At 48.0% G+C, this 19,253-nt stretch overlaps 1 protein-coding gene across 1 annotated transcript; it reads left to right on the top strand.

The window, feature by feature from the left end:
* The first annotated feature begins 1,448 nt into the window (after nt 1–1,448).
* LOC311109535 (uncharacterized protein) lies at nt 1,449–18,762 on the top strand. Its single transcript, XM_084152459.1, has 18 exons — nt 1,449–1,580; nt 1,717–1,880; nt 2,041–2,065; nt 2,300–2,413; nt 2,811–2,948; nt 3,126–3,232; nt 3,651–3,771; nt 3,911–4,613; nt 4,872–5,424; nt 6,108–6,195; nt 6,770–6,930; nt 7,177–7,201; nt 9,017–9,130; nt 9,313–9,444; nt 9,982–10,259; nt 10,533–10,650; nt 17,924–18,111; nt 18,278–18,762. The coding sequence occupies exons 1-18, from the start codon at nt 1,523–1,525 to the stop codon at nt 18,698–18,700; spliced, it is 3,510 nt and encodes a 1,169-aa protein (XP_084008585.1). The 5' UTR covers nt 1,449–1,522; the 3' UTR covers nt 18,701–18,762.
* The last annotated feature ends 491 nt before the right edge of the window (nt 18,763–19,253 follow it).

Raw genomic sequence — 19,253 nt, forward strand, 5'->3', positions numbered from 1 at the left:
CTTTACAGTTGGCACTATGCATTGGGGCAATTAGCGTTCTCCTGGCATCTGCCAAACCCAGATTCGTCCGTGGGACTGCCAGATGGTGAAGTGTGATTCATCACTCCAGAGAACGCATTTCCACTGCTCCAGAGTTCAATGGCGGCAAGCTTTACATCACTCCAGCCGACGGTTGGCATTGTGCATGGTGATCTTAGGCTTTTGTGCGTCTGCTCGGCCATTTCATGAAGCTCCCGACTAACAGTTATTGTGCTGATGTTGCTTCCAGAGGCAGTTTGGAACTCGGTAGTGAGTGTTGCAGCCGAGGACAGACATTTTTTAAGCGCTATGTGCTTCAGCACTCGGTGGTTATGTTCTGTGAGCTTGTGTGGCCTACCACCTCCCGGCTGAGCCGTTTTTGCTCCTAGAAGTTTCCACTACACAATAACAGCACTTACAGTTGACCAGGTCAGCTCTAGCAGAGCAGAAATTTGAAGAACTGACTTGTTGGAAAGGTGGCATCCTATGATGGTGCCACCTTATAAATCACTGAGCGCTTCAGTATGGGCCATTCTACTGCCAATGTTTTTGTCTATGGAGATTGCATGGCTGTGTGCTCGATTTTATACACCTGTGTTGGTGAACACATAATTAGGAGAGGGAGTACAAACCAACGACGCTAGACAGAGAGGAATTTGCTTAAGCAAAAGGCAGTTTATTAAACACAGAGATATCTTGTACTGTTAGGCTACATGCATGGGATCCTGCTAATTAACATGCATGGACCCAATCAATTGCCTCTTATGGAGACAGTTGAGAAGGATGATTAAACAGAGTTTACAGCATTACTTTATACAATGTAACATAAAGGAAGGGGTCCTTCTTCTAGTCCCTTGATTGGTTCCCGAGGCGTAGGAGGCGGGTCTGCTCTGTCCAGAGCAGATGCCCCATTGGTGCACGGCAGAGTCCTCTGCCCTTGGCACCCGACCAGTAGACAGGGGAGTTGAGAATGAGTGTGCCTGCAAATGAAATGTTTGTGTGTGTCCAGGGAACTCGTGAGAAGCAACTGGTGGGGGCCTTGGGCCTGAGGTGTGGGTGTTGTCCAGTTATCGTACTCCTGTAAGATTAGGCCATCTGGTGCTCTGTTCTTTGTTCGCTACTAAAATGTTATGCACAGACAACTAACACACTGTTAGTATCAGACACATGACACAGAACATTTATTGAAAACAAGCTCCTAACACAATTTGTCTTGCACAACCTCTTGCACAACATATTACTCAGATCAATCTATAACATTTTATATTTACTACGACACCTGTCAGCAATTTGAAGGTGCGTCCACATAATTTTGGCCATGTAGTGTAATACATAGGCCTAATCCTCTGATTCAGCTCCGGTCACCATCACCCAGCTGTGGCAACTGTTTCTAGAGCAGTGGGAGTGAGCTGTTGGAGTGAGTGAGTCATATGAGCAGGCAACGTTTAAAAGCTGTCAATGTACCTCAAATCTCTTCAGTTTTGGGTGATTCAGGTCAGACACGATGCTGCTGAAAACATTTTGCGGACTTTGGTCCATTTCAACTGTCATTTCTGCCGCTGGTAAGTTTGTTTCGCAAACATATCTTTTGAATCTAGCATTACAGTTAGTTAAATTAGAAAGTATTTTATTTTTAAGATGGAGAGGTGACAAATTTCATTTGTCTTTCTTTTATGGCTTGTCAATTTAATGCTGAAGTCTTCTTGGAGAGGGATGATGCGCACGTGGTGCTTGACAGATCCAGGCGCGCCAACAGCGGCTACTTCGAGGAGATGAAACAGGGCAACCTCGAGCGTGAGTGTGTCGAGGAAATTTGTGACTATGAAGAGGCTCGGGAAGTTTTCGAGGACGACGGCCGAACGGTGCAATTTTGTAGTAATTTCAGTTGGGAAAATATTTGCAATTACTTTGATTGAAGGACTATTTTAATTAAATGTAATGAAATCTTTAGCAATACATAGGAACATGTGAGAATTCCAGAGATAACTCTTAAAACTGACTATGTATGGTTTGTTTCCACAGAAAAGTTTTTGGTTGACATACACTGGTAAGTCGGATTTTTGTATTGTGGACTGTACACAAATAGTTCCAACCAGCCTACAAGATATGATAGAGTATTGCTTTCAAATGGGCTTTCAGTCATTTTCATAAAATGCTAATGATATTGTTGTTTAAAATCCAATATGGTGCTACAATGTCTGTTATCACATTATTTGCACAAGATATGTCCAGCATGTCAAATAGCAAATGTCATAACCTTTACCCTATCGATCGCTCTAAGGTCGTGACCCCTGCCTGGTCAACCCATGCAAAAACAACGGAACTTGTGTTTACATAGACAACTCTTACACATGTCAGTGTCCTGAAGGCTATGAAGGAAAATACTGTCAGACAGGTAGGAAGAGAATTCCTAGCTGCCATTTTTATACCAATAGGTTACGCCAGTGTTTTTTAATCCTGGTCCTGGGGACCCAAAGGGGTGCACATTTCGTTTTTTGCCCTAGCATTGCACACCTGATTCCACTAATCAAATGTTAGATGATGAGTTGATTAGTGGAATCAGGTGTGCAGTGCTAGGGCGAATACCAAAATGTGTACCCCTTTGGGTTCCCAGGACCAGGATAAAAAAAACACTGGTTTTCACAATAGTTTTATACCAATAGATGATTGTAATTACACAGCAAAAAGAGCACTGTAATGTGAAGTGTTGCCCACATTTGCTAGTGAGCTGATATTATACGTTGACCCCATTCTGCTTATCCTACTTGCCTTTCCCTTATCTCCCAACATAGTATTTGAGGCCACCCTGAAATGCCTCTACCTTAACGGGGAGTGCGAGCACTTCTGTGACGATTCTGGGCCAAGACGCAAGTGTTCCTGTGCTCCTGGTTACGCCCTGGGAGAGAATGGAACAAATTGTGTCGCCCAAGGTACTAACTGTAACTGACCGTAGATGAGCCCAGATGTTTTGTTAAAGACTGGAAATCCCTGTTTCTTACAAACAGACTGTAATATTTACAATACCAAAAGGAGCCAACATGTGTATGATGTTAATGTATGAATCGAGTTAGAAACAGCAGCTCACATGTCTGTCTGTCCATTATCAGTTCAGTATCCGTGTGGTAAAATCCCAAGCTCGGACGCTCAGATGGGCCAGGCACAAGTCAGGATAGTCGGTGGGAACCACTGTCCGAAAGGAGCCTGTCCATGGCAGGTAACGCATCAACACCTGGCTGTGGAGCACAACGGCTCCATCCACCTCATTCACATTTGATTAGCCAATACTACCCTTCTAGACATTTAGCAGACACTCTTATCCAGAGTGACTTAGAGTAGTGAGTGCATTGTTTGTGCTTGTCCCCCATGGAAATCGATCCCATAACCCTGGCGCCATGCTCTACCAATTGAGCCACACAGGGCATTATGATACAGTAACTTAACTACAGTCATTCCCATACAACCACTGTCCTTGAATGCAAGTCAAAGGGTGTAATATTAACTTGGTTAGTATCTATTACCACCTTTTCCATAAGGCATTATATAATTCCACAGTATTATTTTGGTTTATGTGCAATGAGATGTGATGGATAAGAGTGGCCAATTTGTCTTTGTGATGGGACTGGTGGTTGCAGGTCCTGTTGAAGCATAAAGGCTCTAGTCTGTGTGGTGGGGTCATAGTTCATCCTGACTGGGTCATCACTGCTGCCCACTGTGTCCTGGATAGAGACAACAAGGACCTAATGGTGGTCGCAGGTAGGTTACGGTGTGGGTGTGGGTGTGGGTGTGTGCCTTTCATAGAGTTTCTAGAAACATATAGTGAGGACATTGTGCATTGTTTGTGTCCCTATGTCACATAAGAAAACATTGCCCTAATGAACAACACTGTTTCCAGGGGAACACAACATTGAGTTAGACGAGGGCACCGAGCAGAGGATCCCCGTTGCCAGAGCCATACCCTACAACCTGTACGACCCGGCAACAGGTGACAGTGACATCGCCCTGCTGCGTCTGAGCGAGCCTGTAACTCTGGGCCCTAACGCTGTACCCGTCTGCCTGCCTCAGCAACACTTCGCCAAGAGTGAGCTTGCGGCCGTCCGCTTCCACACCCTCAGCGGCTGGGGGAGGCACACCAACGGGGGCAACGATCCCCAACCCGGCACCAAGCCAGCCCCCTCCTCGCCCTTCCTCCGCAGGCTAGCCACACCCATCCTGCCCAACTCTGAGTGCACCCTCAAGAGCGGCTTCAACTTCACCCAGAACATGCTGTGTGCCGGCTACTTCGTGGGGAACCAGGAGGCCTGTAGGGGGGACGATGGGAGCCCCCTGGTCACTTACTATGGGGCCACCCACTTCCTGATGGGCGTGGTGGCCTGGGGGAAGGGCTGCCCCAAACAGGGTTACTATGGCGTCTACACTAACGTAGCCAACTACCTGGACTGGGCTGAGGAGGTGATGAATGCTCCTCCAGTCAGTGCCCCGGTGCCTTCAGTCAGTGCCCCGGTGATGCCATTCCTGCTAGAGATGGCATTAGATGAGGTTCAGATTCAGCAGGCTACGGAGAAGTTAGTGCCACCACCTCCCATTGAATATGAGTAGCGAATATGGCTAACTCCCATTAGATTTGTCACCAGTCACCACACAACACCAAACGTCACTACAGTGATTCTAATGCTAGGTGTTGTCACATCACATCAATAAAGATTTTCATATTAGATGGAAGCTACAGTATATCATGCTACTGGTGTAGCATATCGTCCTGTTTCATCGCTTTGTAAACAGACATCTTTTCACTCTGCTATTCTTTTCATTTGACTCTTAATGTAAAGTGTAAGTTTCATGACCACTTCATGAAGTGGTGATTCAGATGACCTGATGCCATACAGAATGTTTGACCTGATGCCATACAGAATGTTTGACCTGATGCCATACGGTATGTTTGACCTGATGCCATACAGAATGTTTGACCTGATGCCATACAGAATGTTTGACCTGATGCCATACAGAATGTTTGACCTGATGCCATACGGTATGTTTGACCTGATGCCATACGGTATGTTTGACCTGATGCCATACAGAATGTTTGACCTGATGCCATACAGAATGTTTGACCTGATGCCATACAGAATGTTTGACCTGATGCCATACAGAATGTTTGACCTGATGCCATACAGTATGTTTGACCTGATGCCATACAGTATATTTGACCTGATGCCATACAGTATGTTTGACCTGATGCCATACAGAATGTTTGACCTGATGCCATACAGAATGTTTGACATGATGCCATACAGTATGTTTGACCTGATGCCATACAGAATGTTTGACCTGATGCCATACAGAATGTTTGACCTGATGCCATACAGTATGTTTGACCTGATGCCATACAGAATGTTTGCTTCCCAAGACGTACATTTACTTCCAAAGATTCCTCTCTGATATCTGAAGAATAAATATTACTTGCTGACAAACTAAATAATTGGCTCATTTGTGTTGCTTGTGTGTGTGAATGAATGAAAAGTCCAAATGTATCCATAGCCACACTTCAGCAATAGCTTATCTACATGGTTGTTTTTTCTCTGAAATGCATATTATCTGAATCATACGCATTTCTTTAGATTTGCCATTTAAGGCTCTCACCACAACACAGCAGTGTTGACCATTGGAATAGACTTTAGTGTCAATATTAGCTCAGTGATTTGGACCTCAGAACACTGATCACATGATCACTGGGGACTTTCTGCCCCTTCCTGAGAGCTGTTCTGATTGGCTCAAATAAGGGCTGTTTGTCATGCTGAAGAGTGCAGAGCAAAATGGTGGAGTAGACAGGGCCTTGCGTCTCTGAGTGGTGAAGACTGGATTTGAAGTGAGTCCTCCCTTTCTCTTTCTCTCTCTCTCCCCTTCTCTCTCCACCCTTTCTCTCTCAAACATCCCTCTTTACCCTCCCCCTTTCTCTCCCTCTTCCCCCCCACACACACACATTCCCCCTCTCCCTCTCCCTTCAGCATGTTCTCTCCCTGTTTCTCAGGTCATTGCCCTCCCTCTCCGCCTGCTCTCTCCAGAGTTGTGCTCCACAGAGCAGCCAGGAGTAGAAAGCTGCCTCACCCAGAGATTCGGCCATGTTTTGGCTCTCCCAGACCTGTTTCTTTCTCCTGCTGCTGCACGGCGTGGCCTCCGAGGGTACGTTCAAACACCCCACCATATCAAACGGTTGACAAATGGTTATGTAGAGAGAAAGTGAGGGAAACTCTGGGGTTTAGTCAGTGTCAGTGATTGGGGTCAGTGTGTGAGTACGGGTGAGGGCAAGTGACTGGGATGTTATGGTGTCTGTATCTCTGCTTGCTTTGATGATTGTGATGACTGTGTGCAAGACAAGCATGTTAAGATGACAACAGCCTAATTGATGATCAAGGTGAGAAAGATGATGATGGTGATGATGATAATGATGATGGTGATGATGATAGTGATGATGATGATGATAGTGATGATGATAATGATGATAGTGATGGTGATGATGATGATGATGGTGATGATGATGGCAGTGGTGATGATGATAGTGATGATGATGATGGTGATAATGATAATGGTGATGATGATGGTGCTGATGATGATGATAATGGTGATGATGATGTGATGGTGATGATGGTGATGATGATGGTGATGATGATGATGATTATGATGATGATGATGATGATGATGATGATCACAACAACGTCCTGCTGCCACTGATGATGATTTTTCCCTGTGTCCCCAGTCTTCCTGAACAGTGACGATGCTAGCCAGATTCTGAACCGGCGGCGGCGGGCCAACAGCCCATTTGAGGAGTGGCGGAAGGGAGACATGGAGAGAGAGTGTATCGAGGAACGCTGTGACAGAGAGGAGGCTAGGGAGATCTTTGAGGATGACAAACTGACTGTAAATTCCCTTTCTCCATCTTGGTTTCTCTCTATCTATCTCTCTTTAAACCAGAAACACTTACATGTCTGTTCGCGTCACATTCACATAAATCACATTCCTGTTTAGTCACTCACTCACTTTGCACTCATTCACACCACCTTTACACGCTCATGATTCCAACCCGAAATTCCTGTGTGTTTGGAATCATGACCTTTCTGGTTTGAATTTGTGACGGTTGTGTTTCTTTTTACCTCTTTCCCTCAGACTGAATTCTGGAACAAATATTACGGTAAGGCCCAGGAGTCTGTTGAGGCTAAGGGTTGGCGCAAGAGGCTGGGGTTGGGATCACATGGGGTTTGCTGATTAGCGCTGGGTTGGAGTCAGGTTGGGGTCAGATTGGGGTCAACCTAGTCAGTTCAGGAAGTGAAGGACTCACGACCACACACCAAAATAATGGGCCATTTTCAATTCATGAATTGATTGTTTGCAGTGTGTTTGGTGTTGCTGTGCTGGTAGGTCCATGGCGAGAAATAAACTGTGTTTCATACAGTGAGGGAATAAAAGTATTGGATCCCCTGCTGATTTTGTACGTTTGCCCACTGACAAAGAAATGATCTGTCTATAATTTTAATGGTAGGTTTATTTGAACAATGAGAGACAGAATAACAAAACAAAAAATCCAGAAAAACGCATGTCAAAAATGTTATACATTTATTTGCATTTTAATGAGGGAAATAAGTATTTGACCCCCTCTCTATCAGAAACATTTCTGGCTCCCAGGTGTCTTTTATATAGGTAACAAGCTGAGATTAGGAGCACAATCTTAAAGGGAGTGCTCTTATTCTCAGCTTGTTACCTGTATAAAAGACACCTGTCCACAGAAGCAATCAATCAATCAGATTCCAAACTCCAAAACTCCAAAAATGGCCAAGACCAAAGAGCTCTCCAAGGATGTCAGGGACAAGATTGTAGACCTACACAAGGCTGGAATGGGCTACAAGACCATCGCTAAACAGCTTGGTGAGAAGGTGACAACAGTTCGTGCGATTATTCGCAAATGGAAGAAACACAAAAGAACTGTCAATCTCCCTCGGCCTGGGACTCCATGCAAGATCTCACCTCGTGGAGTTGCAATGATCGTGAGAACGGTGAGGAATCAGCCCAGAACTACACGGGAGGATCTTGTCAATGATCTCAAGGCAACTGGGACCATAGTCACCAAGAAAACAATTGGTAACACACTACGCCGTGAAGGACTGAAATCCTGCAGCGCCCGCAAGGTCCCCCTGCTCAAGAAAGCACATATACAGGCCCGTCTGAAGTTTGCCAATGAACATCTGAATGATTCAGAGGAGAACTGGGTGAAAGTGTTGTGGTCAGATGAGACCAAAATGGAGCTCTTTGGCATCAACTCAACTCGCCGTGTTTGGAGGAGGAGGAATGCTGCCTAAGACCCCAAGAACACCATCCCCACCGTCAAACATGGAGGTGGAAACATTATGCTTTGGGGGTGTTTTTCTGCTAAGGGGACAGGACAACTTCACCGCATCAAAGGGACGATGGAGAGGGGCCATGTACCATCAAATCTTCGGTGAGAACCTCCTTCCCTCAGCCAGGGCATTGAAAATGGGTCGTGGATGGATATTCCAGCATGACAATGACCCAAAACACACAGCCAAGGCAACAAAGGAGTGGCTCAAGAAGAAGCACATTAAGGTCCTGAAGTGGCCTAGCCAGTCTCCAGACCTTAATCCCATAGAAAATCTGTGGAGGGAGCTGAAGGTTCAAGTTGCCAAACGTCAGCCTCGAAACCTTAATGACTTGGAGAAGATCTGCAAAGAGGAGTGGGACAAAATCCCTCCTGAGATGTGTGCAAACCTGGTGGCCAACTACAAGAAACGTCTGACCTCTGTGATTGCCAACAAGGGTTTTGCCACCAAGTACTAAGTCATGTTTTGCAGAGGGGTCAAATACTTATTTTGTATATATTGTCTCTCACTGTTCAAATAAACCTACCATTAAAATTATAGACTGATCATGTCTTTGTCAGTGGGCAAACATACAAAATCAGCAGGGGATCAAATACTTTTCTCCCTCACTGTAGATGGAGATGCCTGTGAGTCTAAGCCATGTGTCCACAACGGGGTCTGCAAGGATGGGATTGGGACGTACACCTGCTTCTGTCTCGCTGGATTCCAGGGGTACAACTGTGAGATTGGTACGTCTCTGTCTTCTTCTCCCTTTCCTCTTCAACTTTGATGAACAATCTCATTCCCGACTCCAACACAGACGCTAGAAATATCCCGACTCCAGGTCACTCCGTAGTCAGGAACAACACCTGGCCCTAATCATGACTCTAGTTTGTCTAATCTGTATCCTTGATGTGATGCTGTTCTGCAGACATTCCTGAGCTGTGTGAGAATAACAATGGAGACTGTGATCACTTCTGCCACGTGAAGAAGGACAGTGTGCAATGCTCCTGTGCCGATGGCTACTATCTGGACACAGACGACAAGTCCTGCCTTTCCAACGGTGAGAGGAGGGAGAGATGGAGAGAGAGAAAGAGAGAGAGAGAGAGAGAGAGAGAGAGAGAGAGAGAGAGAGAGAGAGAGAGAGAGAGAGAGATAGAGAGAGAGAGAGAGACAGACAGACAGACAGACAGACAGACAGACAGACAGACAGACAGACAGACAGACAGACAGAATGACAGAGACAGAGACAGAGAGAGATAGAGACAGAGAGAGACAGAGAGAAACAGACAGACATAACGACAGAGAGACAGAGAGAGGGAGAGAGACAGACAGAACAACAGAGAAACAGACAGACAGAATGACAGAGACAGAGACAGAGAGAGATAGAGACAGCGAGAGACAGAAACAGAGAGAAACAGACAGACATAACGACAGAGAGACAGAGAGAGGGAGAGAGACAGACAGAACAACAGAGAGAGGGACATATACAAATTATCTATGGGGGTAGAGAAGCTGCAGCATCGTTGATCTCCATTAGTAGGTTGTAGGTTGGGCTTAGTTAGTACCTAATAACATTGTTGTCCTTTTGTCATTGAAGAGGCCTTTAAGTGTGGCTTCGTGGTATCCAAGAACACCCGCACCATCTTCATCTACCAGCCTAACACCACTGCCACCAACACCACTGAAAAGACCAACATGATGGAGGACCCTATCAGGGAAACGGCCAGGAACGTAACCCAACAGAAAGAAATCCAATTTACATTTGAGGATGGAGTTATCGACATGGTGAAGGAGAAGCCAATCTTTGCCGAGGCGAGAGGCGAAACCCGTATTGTCAATGGGGAGGAGTGTCCCCCAGGAGAATGTCCCTGGCAGGTATAGGAGAGTAGATACACCTCTAGTGGGGTTCCCTCTAAATAGCATTCAGGGTTGTTCGTTTCTGCAACTCTCTCTTTCTTTCTCTCTCCCTCTCTCCCTCTCTCTCTCTCTTTCTTTCTTTCTTTCTTTCTTTCTTTCTTTCTTTCTTTCTTTCTTTCTTTCTTTCTCCTTCTCTGTCTATCTATCTCTCTTTCTCTCTTTCTCTCGCTATATATATCTCTCTCTCTTTCATTCTTTCTCTCTATTCTCTCCCTCTCTCTCTCTCAACAGGCTTTCCTGGTAAACCACGAGGACAGGGGCTTCTGTGGAGGAACAATCCTGAATAAGTACTTCATCTTAACTGCAGCACATTGCATGAACCAGACACGCTCCTTTTACGTTGTCCTCGGTAGGTACCGTTAACCAAACACCTTTAACTGTGGTCTCTACATCTAGGAATGCATTCGGAAAGTATTCAGACCCCTTGACTTTTTCCTCATTTTGTTACGTTACAGCATTATTCTAAAATGGATTACGTCGTTTTTCCCCCCTCATCAATCTACACACAATACCCCATAATGACAAAGCAGAAAACAGGTTTTTAGATTCCCCCCCCCCCCAAAATAAAATTAAACAAAAATGAAATATCACATTTACATAAGTATTCAGACCATTTACTCAGTCCTTTGTTGAAGCACCTTTGGCAGCGATTACAGCCTCGATTTTTCTTGGGTATGACGCTACAAGCTTGGCACGCCTGTATTTGGGGAGTTTCTCCCATTCTTCTCTGCAGATCCTCTCAAGCTCTGTCAGGTTGGATGGGGAGCGTCACTGCACAGCTATTTTCAGGTCACTCCAGAGTGTCACTAAGCCGTCGTGGATGTGGTGGAGGAGTCAAGCGCAGGAAACAGAGGTTTAGTCCAACAAGACTTTTAATAGTCTCAATACATGAGAACAAAACCCCGACCTCGAAAACACGAAGTGGCGAGGGAAAATTACGCACACGCGTAAAACACTGAACAAGAAAAATGAAACGGAAAAACAAACACGTATCATAGACAAAGTGGAAACAGAGTAACAACACACAATTACCCTAGATCACAACAAGGAACTTATAAGACACGTAATCAACTCCCAAACAGACACAGGTGTGACAGACAGACAAAAGCAATCAAACACAGAAACATAGAGCGGTGGCAGCTAGTACTCCGGGGACGGCGAACGGCGAAGCCTGCCCGAACCAGGAGGAGGAGCAGCCTCGGCCGAAACCGTGACAGTGCCGCGCGCCGACCCCGGCCTCGGGGACGGCCAGGAGGATGCGGACCCGGGCGCGTGGGATGCCCATGGTGAAACTCAGTCAGGAGGGATGGATCGAGTATGTCCCTCCTGGGCACCCAGCACCGTTCCTCCGGACCGTACCCCTCCCACTCCACGAGATACTGGAGACCACTCCTCCGGCGCCTCGAGTCCAAGATGGTCCGGACCCTGTACGCCGGGACCCCCTCGATGTCCAAAGGGGGCGGAGGGGTCTCTCCTATCTCATCTTCTTGGAGTGGGCCAGCTACCACCGGCCTGAGAAGAGACACATGGAACGAGGGGTTAATATTTCTATACTCAATTGGCAGTTGTAACCTGTAACACACCTCGTTCAATCTTCTCAGGACTTTGAAGGGCCCCACAAACCGCCGACCCAGCTTCCGGCAGGGCAGGCGGAGGGGCAGGTTTCGAGTCGAGAGCCAGACTCGATCTCCCGGTGCGTACACCGGTCCCTCACTGCGGTGGCGATCGGCGCTCGCCTTTTGTTGACGGATGGCACGCTGCAGATGGACATGGGCAGCGTCCCACGTCTCCTCCGAGCTCCGAATCCACTCGTCCACCGCAGGGGCCTCGATCTGGCTCTCGTGCCACGGTGCCAGGACCGGCTGATAACCTAAAACACACTGGAAAGGTGTTAAGTTGGTGGAGGAGTGGCGGAGAGAGTTCTGGGCCATCTCTGCCCAGGGGATGAACCTCGACCACTCCTCCGGCCGGTCCCGGCAATAGGACCTCAAAAACCTACCCACATCCTGGTTGACACGTTCCACCTGCCCATTACTCTCTGGGTGGTACCCCGAGGTAAGGCTTACCGAGACCCCCAACCGTTCCATGAACGCTCCCCAAACTCTGGAAGTGAACTGGGGACCTCGGTCAGACACAATATCCTCGGGGACCCCATAGTGCCGGAACACATGGGTAAATAGGGCCTCAGCGGTTTGTAGGGCAGTAGGGAGACCCGGCATGGGAAGGAGACGACAGGCCTTGGAAAACCGATCCACAACGACCAATATGGTGGTATTCCCCTGGGAGGGGGGTAGGTCTGTTACGAAATCCACCGATAGGTGGGACCATGGTCGTTGTGGAACGGGCAGGGGATGTAGCTTACCCCTGGGCAAATGTCTAGGCGCCTTACACTGGGCACACACCCAGCAGGAGGAGACATAAACCCTCACATCCCTAGCTAACGTTGGCCACCAGTATTTCATGCTAAGACAGTGCACGGTCCGGCCAATACCTGGATGTCCAGAGGAGGGTGATGTATGAGCCCAATAAATAAGACGATCACGGACCTCGAGCGGAACGTACGTCCGCCCCACAGGACACTCGGGGGGAGTAGGGTCGGTACGCAGTGCCCGCTCGATTTCCGTATCGACCTCCCATACTACCGGAGCCACCAAACAAGATTCCGGCAATATGGAAGTAGGCTCGTTGGACCTCTCCTCCGTGTCATGCCGCCGGGACAGGGCGTCTGCCTTACCATTCTGGGACCCTGGGATGTATGTGATCTTAAAAACAAACCGGGTTAGGAACATATTCCACCTAGCCTGACGAGGGTTCAATCTCCTAGCTGCCCGGATGTACTCCAGGTTACGGTGATCAGTCAGAATGAGGAAAGGGTGTTGAGCCCCCTCAAGCCAATGCCTCCACACCTTTAGGGCTTGGACTACGGCTAACAGCTCCCTGTCCCCAACATCATAGTTGCGCTCCGCCGAGCTGAGCTTCTTAGAGTAGAAAGCACAGGGGCGGAGTTTAGGTGGCGCGCCGGACCGTTGTGACAGGACTGCCCCAATACCGGTCTCGGACGCGTCTACCTCAACCTGGAATGGTAAAGAGGGATCCGGATGCGCCAGCACCGGAGCCGAGGTGAACAGGTTCTTAAGTTTGACAAATGCCCTGTCCGCCTCAGCCGACCACTGCAAACGAACCGGACCCCCCTTTAGCAGGGACGTAATGGGAGCTGCAACCTGTCCAAAACCCTGAATAAACCTCCGGTAGTAATTAGCAAAACCCAAGAACTGCTGCACCTCTTTTACAGTGGTTGGAGTTTGCCAATTACGCACGGCCGATACCCGGTCTACCTCTATCTCCACACCAGACGCGGACAACCGATAACCCAAAAAGGAGACGGACTCCTGGAAGAACAGGCATTTCTCTGCCTTGACATACAAGTCATGCTCCAACAGTCTTCTCAACACTCGGCGCACCTGGGCTACATGCTCGGCTCGAGTAGCAGAGTACACTAGGATGTCGTCGATGTAAACTACTACCCCCTGCCCATGCATGTCCCGGAAAATCTCGTCAACAAAGGATTGGAAGACTGACGGGGCATTCATTAACCCGTATGGCATGACGAGATACTCGTAATTACCCGAGGTGGTGCTAAATGCTGTCTTCCATTCATCCCCCTCCCTAATGCGCACCAGATTGTACGCGCTCCTGAGATCCAACTTTGTGAAGAACCGCGCTCCGCGTAATGATTCCGTCATCGTCGCAATCATTGGAAGTGGGTAGCTGTATTTAACTGTGATCTGATTGAGACTACGATAATCAATACACGGGCGCAATCCCCCGTCCTTCTTCTTCACAAAGAAGAAACTCGAGGAGACTGGGGAAGTAGAGGACCGTATGTATCCCTGTGCCAAGGACTCGGCTATGTATGTCTCCATAGCCGCTGTCTCCTCTTGAGACAGGGGATACACATGACTCCGTGGAAGAGCCGCTCCTGTTTGGAGATTTATCGCACAGTCCCCCTGTCTATGAGGAGGTAGCCGTGTTGCCCTCGATTTGCTAAACACGAGTGCTAAATCCTCATACTCGGGGGGAATGCGCAGTGCGGGCAATTGGTTCGGACTCTCTACCGAGGTCGCCCCTACGGAAACACCTAGACATCTCCCTACACACTGAGCAGACCACTCCATAAGAGCCCTCTGTTGCCACGCTATGGTAGGATCATGGGTGCTTAACCAGGGAAGGCCCAACACCACGGGGTACGCAGGAGAGTCAATCAGATAAAACTGAATGATCTCCTCATGACCCCCCTGCGTCGTCATCGTCAGTGGTGCTGTGACCTCCCTGATCAGGCCCGACCCCAACGGCCGGCTGTCTAATGCGTGGACAGGAAATGGATCGTCTACCGGCCGAAGGGGAATTCCTAACCTACTACAAAATGCCCGATCAATAAAGTTCCCAGCTGCGCCTGAATCTACTAGCGCCTTATGCTGGGAATGAGGTGCCACCTGTGGAAACCTCACAGGAATACTCATGTGACCAACAGAGAGCTCTGGGTGAGTGGGGCGCCTACTCACCTGAAATGACTCCCCAGTGCGTGGCCTGTTGTCACCTCTCCCAGGAGACCCTCCCCAGCACCTGGCCGCAGTGTGTCCTCCACGACCGCAGGTGGTGCAGGGGATGGCCCCCCTCGGGTTCCCTCTCCTCCTCTCTCTAGCGCCAGCACCCCCGAGCTCCATGGGAATCGGCTCGGGGGTGCTGGAGGGTGGACTGGACAACCCCCACTCGGGACGTCCGCGGGTAGCCAGCAGGGTATCCAGACGGATGGAAATGTCCACCAACTGGTCAAACGACAGGTTGGTGTCCCTGCAGGCCAGCTCCCGACGAACGTCCTCTCGTAGACTACACCGGTACTGGTCGATGAGGGCCCTCTCATTCCACCCCGCATCCGCCGCTAGTGTCCGGAACTCCAGTGCGAACTCCTGTGCGCTCCTCTTCCCCTGTCGGAGGTGGAATAGACGCTCTCCCGCCGCTTTCCCCTCAGGGGGATGATCGAAGACAGCCCTGAAGCGGCGGGAGAACTCCGCGTAGGTGATGGTTGCGGCGTCTATTCCCCTCCATTCGGCGTTGGCCCACTCCAACGCCTTGCCGGAGAGACAGGAGATGAGGGCGGAGACGCTCTCGTATCCCGAGGGCGCCGGGTGTATGGTGGCAAGGTAAAGTTCTACCTGCAGGAGGAATCCCTGACACCCGGCTGCAGAACCGTCATATGCCCTCGGGAGTGAGAGCCGAATGCCACTGGGTTCCGGTGCTGAGAGAGGAGGACTGGCCGTTGGTGATGCGATGTTGTAAGGGTCCTTGGCCACCTCAGGGTTCACCAATCGGCGCAGTGTGTTGGACACCTCGTCCATGGCGGTCCCGAGTTGCCGGATCATGGCGTCCTGGAAGTTGATCCGGTCCAGCAGGGATTCGGGTGCCGCCGCTGTTCCTGCTAACTCCATGATGGTGTGTTGTTCTGTACTAAGCCGTCGTGGATGTGGTGGAGGAGTCAAGCGCAGGAAACAGAGGTTTAGTCCAACAAGACTTTTAATAGTCTCAATACATGAGAACAAAACCCCGACCTCGAAAACACGAAGTGGCGAGGGAAAATTACGCACACGCGTAAAACACTGAACAAGAAAAATGAAACGGAAAAACAAACACATATCATAGACAAAGTGGAAACAGAGTAACAACACACAATTACCCTAGATCACAACAAGGAACTTATAAGACACGTAATCAACTCCCAAACAGACACAGGTGTGACAGACAGACAAAAGCAATCAAACACAGAAACATAGAGCGGTGGCAGCTAGTACTCCGGGGACGGCGAACGCCGAAGCCTGCCCGAACCAGGAGGAGGAGCAGCCTCGGCCGAAACCGTGACACAGAGATGTTAGATCAGGTTCAAGTCCGGCCTCTAGCTGGGCCACTCAAGGACATTCAGAGACTTGTCCCAAAGCCACTCCTGCATTGTCTTGGCTGTGTGCTTAGCGTCGTTGTCCTGTTAGAAGGTGAACCTTCACCCCAGTCTGAGGTCCTGAGTGCTCTGGAGCAGGTTTTCATCAAGGATCTCTCTGTAATTTGCTCCGTTCATCTTTCCCTCGATCCTGACTAGTCTCCCAGTCCCTGCTGCTGAAAAACATCCCCACAGCATGATGCTGCCACCACAATGCTTCACTGTACATTTACATTACATTTTAGTAATTTAGCAGAGCGACTTACAGGAGCAATTAGGGTTAAGTGCAATTAGGGGGGGGGGGGGGGGGGGGTAGAAGGATTACTTTATCCTATCCCAGGTATTCCTTAAAGAGGTGGGGTTTCAAATGTCTCCGGAAGGGAGGGATGGTAGGGATGGTGTAGGGATGGTGTAGGGATACTCACTGTAGGGATGGTGCCAGGTTTCCTCCAGACGTGACACTTGGCATTCAGGCCGAAGAGTTCAATCTTGGTTTCATCAAACCACAGAATCTTGTTTCTCATGGTTTAAGAGTCTTTAGGTGGCTTTTGGCAAACTCCAAGCAGGCTGTCATGTGTCTTTTACTGAGGAGTGGCTTCCATCTGGTCACTCTACCATAAAGGCCTGATTGGTGGAGTGCTGCAGAGATGGTTGTCCTTCTGGGAGTTTCTCCTATCTCCACAGAGGAACTCTGGAGCTCTGTCAGAGTGACCATCGGGTTCTTGGTCACCTCCCTGACCAAATCAAATCAAATCAAATCAAATCTTATTGGTCACATGCGCCGAATACAACAGGTGCAGACATTACAGTGAAATGCTTACTTACAGCCCTTAACCAACAGTGCATTTATTTTTTACAAAAAAAGTAAAAATAAAACAACAACAAAAAAAGTGTTGAGAGAAAAAAGAGCAGAAGTAAAATAAAGTGACAGTAGGGAGGCAATATATACAGGGGGGTACCGTTGCAGAGTCAATGTGCGGGGGCACCGGCTAGTTGAGGTAGTTGAGGTAATATGTACATGTGGGTAGAGTTAAAGTGACTATGCATAAATAATTAACAAGGCCCTTCTCCCCCGATTGCTCAGTTTGGCTGGGCGTTCATAAAGGCAAAGGGTGTCTACTTTGAAGAATCTCAAATATAAAATATATTTTGATTTGTTTAACACTTTTTTGGTTACTACATGATTCCATATGTGTTATTTCATAGTTTTGATGTCTTCACTATTATTCTACAATGTAGAAAATAGTACAACTAAAGAAAAACCCTGGAATGACTAGGTGTGTCTTTTGACAGTATGTAAATAAGGTATTTCTGTTTTTTATTTTTAATACATTTGCAAAAATGTCTAAAAACATTTGCAAAAATGTCTAAAAACTGGGTATTGTGTGTAGTTTGCTGAGTAAAGAATGTTATTTAATCAATTTTAGAATACGGCTGTAACAAAACAAAATGTAGAAAAAGTGAAGGGGTCTGAATGCATTGTAAATTGCTGTGTACAGCATAGTTGTTTATGGGGTGAAATAAGAACAGTCAATAACCATACCACACACACATAGCCTAAGTTGTAGCAGCCTATCAAGTTAATTGAATTCAATTGATTGAAATCAAACCTCCCCATTGGTCCGTCCGTCTGCAGGAGAGTTTGATACGGAGGTGAAGGATGGACGGGAGGCCATACACCAGGTGGAACAGGTGTTCATCCACAAGGCCTACATCTCCACCACCTATCACAACGACATCTCCCTCATCATGCTGAAGGACCCTATCAAGTTCACCGAGTTCATCCTCCCCGCCTGCCTGCCCGAACGCAACTTTGCCGAGAAGGTCTGTAGCATGATGTACTACCCATAATGCTCTGTGTAACATATCCAGTTTTATCCAATGATGCATATAAACATACAGTATATAATTAATCTGTCTATGTTTCATATCTTAGTAAAGATGTTCCTGAACCTAACATAATGGTGTCCTGTCTACTTATCAATACAAGGTGTTGATGAAACAGTCAGACGGCCTGGTGAGTGGGTTCGGTCGTGTGGGGGAGGCCAAACAGCCGTCCACCATCCTACTGCGTCTGACCGTGCCCTACGTACCCCGGGCCACCTGCCTTCAGTCCAGCCAGCACAAGATCTCCAACCGCATGTTCTGCGCCGGCTACGATAAGGAGAAGAAGGACGCGTGCCAGGGGGACAGCGGTGGACCCCACGTCACCCGTTATGGGGACACCTGGTTCGTCACGGGCGTGGTGAGCTGGGGCGAGGGGTGCGCCCGCGAGGGCAAGTACGGCATCTACACGCAGGTGTCCAAGTACATCGACTGGATCCGGGCAGTCATGGGGAAGTTTCTCCCCAAGGAGGGGGGGAGGAGGAAGACGAGGGGGGCGGGTCAAATGCACTCAATGATGTGGGTTTGAGGGAGACAGAGGAGAGAGGAGAACCAATCAATAAAGAGGCTTGAGGAATTATGGGCAAGAAACTTGTGTGTTTTGTTGTTTTTTCATTGTTTTTCACAAAATGTCTCTGAGACCAAGTAACTTATGCTAAAAAAACAAACATGTTTTGTTTGAATGTCCATTCATCACATACCAACATGAAACTACATCACACACTATAAAGTTGAGTCAGGACTGCCATTAGGCAGACATTTCCCTACTGTTCCAGTTTTTTAAAAGTACAAACTGAATCGATCGCATCAGAAAAACAGCAGGGTTCAAAGGTCACCAGTGACTTGAATCACTGCTGGTGTAAGTACCGAGCACACACGGATAGGTGGGTTCTCTGTTTGCTCTATTGTGTGTACAGACTAGAGTCCATCTGTGGGACGTTGTGTTTGTGAAGCCCTAATGTGATACAATGAGTTTTACTGAGTATTCAGAACGTTTCATCTCAATTTATCTTCATAACATATTAGCATATTAGTAGCATATTTGGTAGCTATTACATTACATACAATTACTAATGAGGTAC

Source organism: Coregonus lavaretus (genome assembly GCF_964263955.1).
Source record: "Coregonus lavaretus genome assembly, chromosome: 35".
NCBI lineage: Eukaryota > Metazoa > Chordata > Actinopteri > Salmoniformes > Salmonidae > Coregonus > Coregonus lavaretus.

What these genes read in the sequence shown, in the direction of transcription:
- LOC311109535 (XM_084152459.1), top strand. Translation starts at nt 1,523, where the DNA reads ATGCTGCTGAAAACATTTTGCGGACTTTGGTCCATTTCAACTGTCATT. An exon ending in TCGAGGACGACGGCCGAACG is followed by an intron (nt 1,881 to 2,040) that starts GTGCAATTTTGT and finishes TTGTTTCCACAG; the next exon opens with AAAAGTTTTTGGTTGACATA. An exon ending in TTTTTGGTTGACATACACTG is followed by an intron (nt 2,066 to 2,299) that starts GTAAGTCGGATT and finishes GATCGCTCTAAG; the next exon opens with GTCGTGACCCCTGCCTGGTC.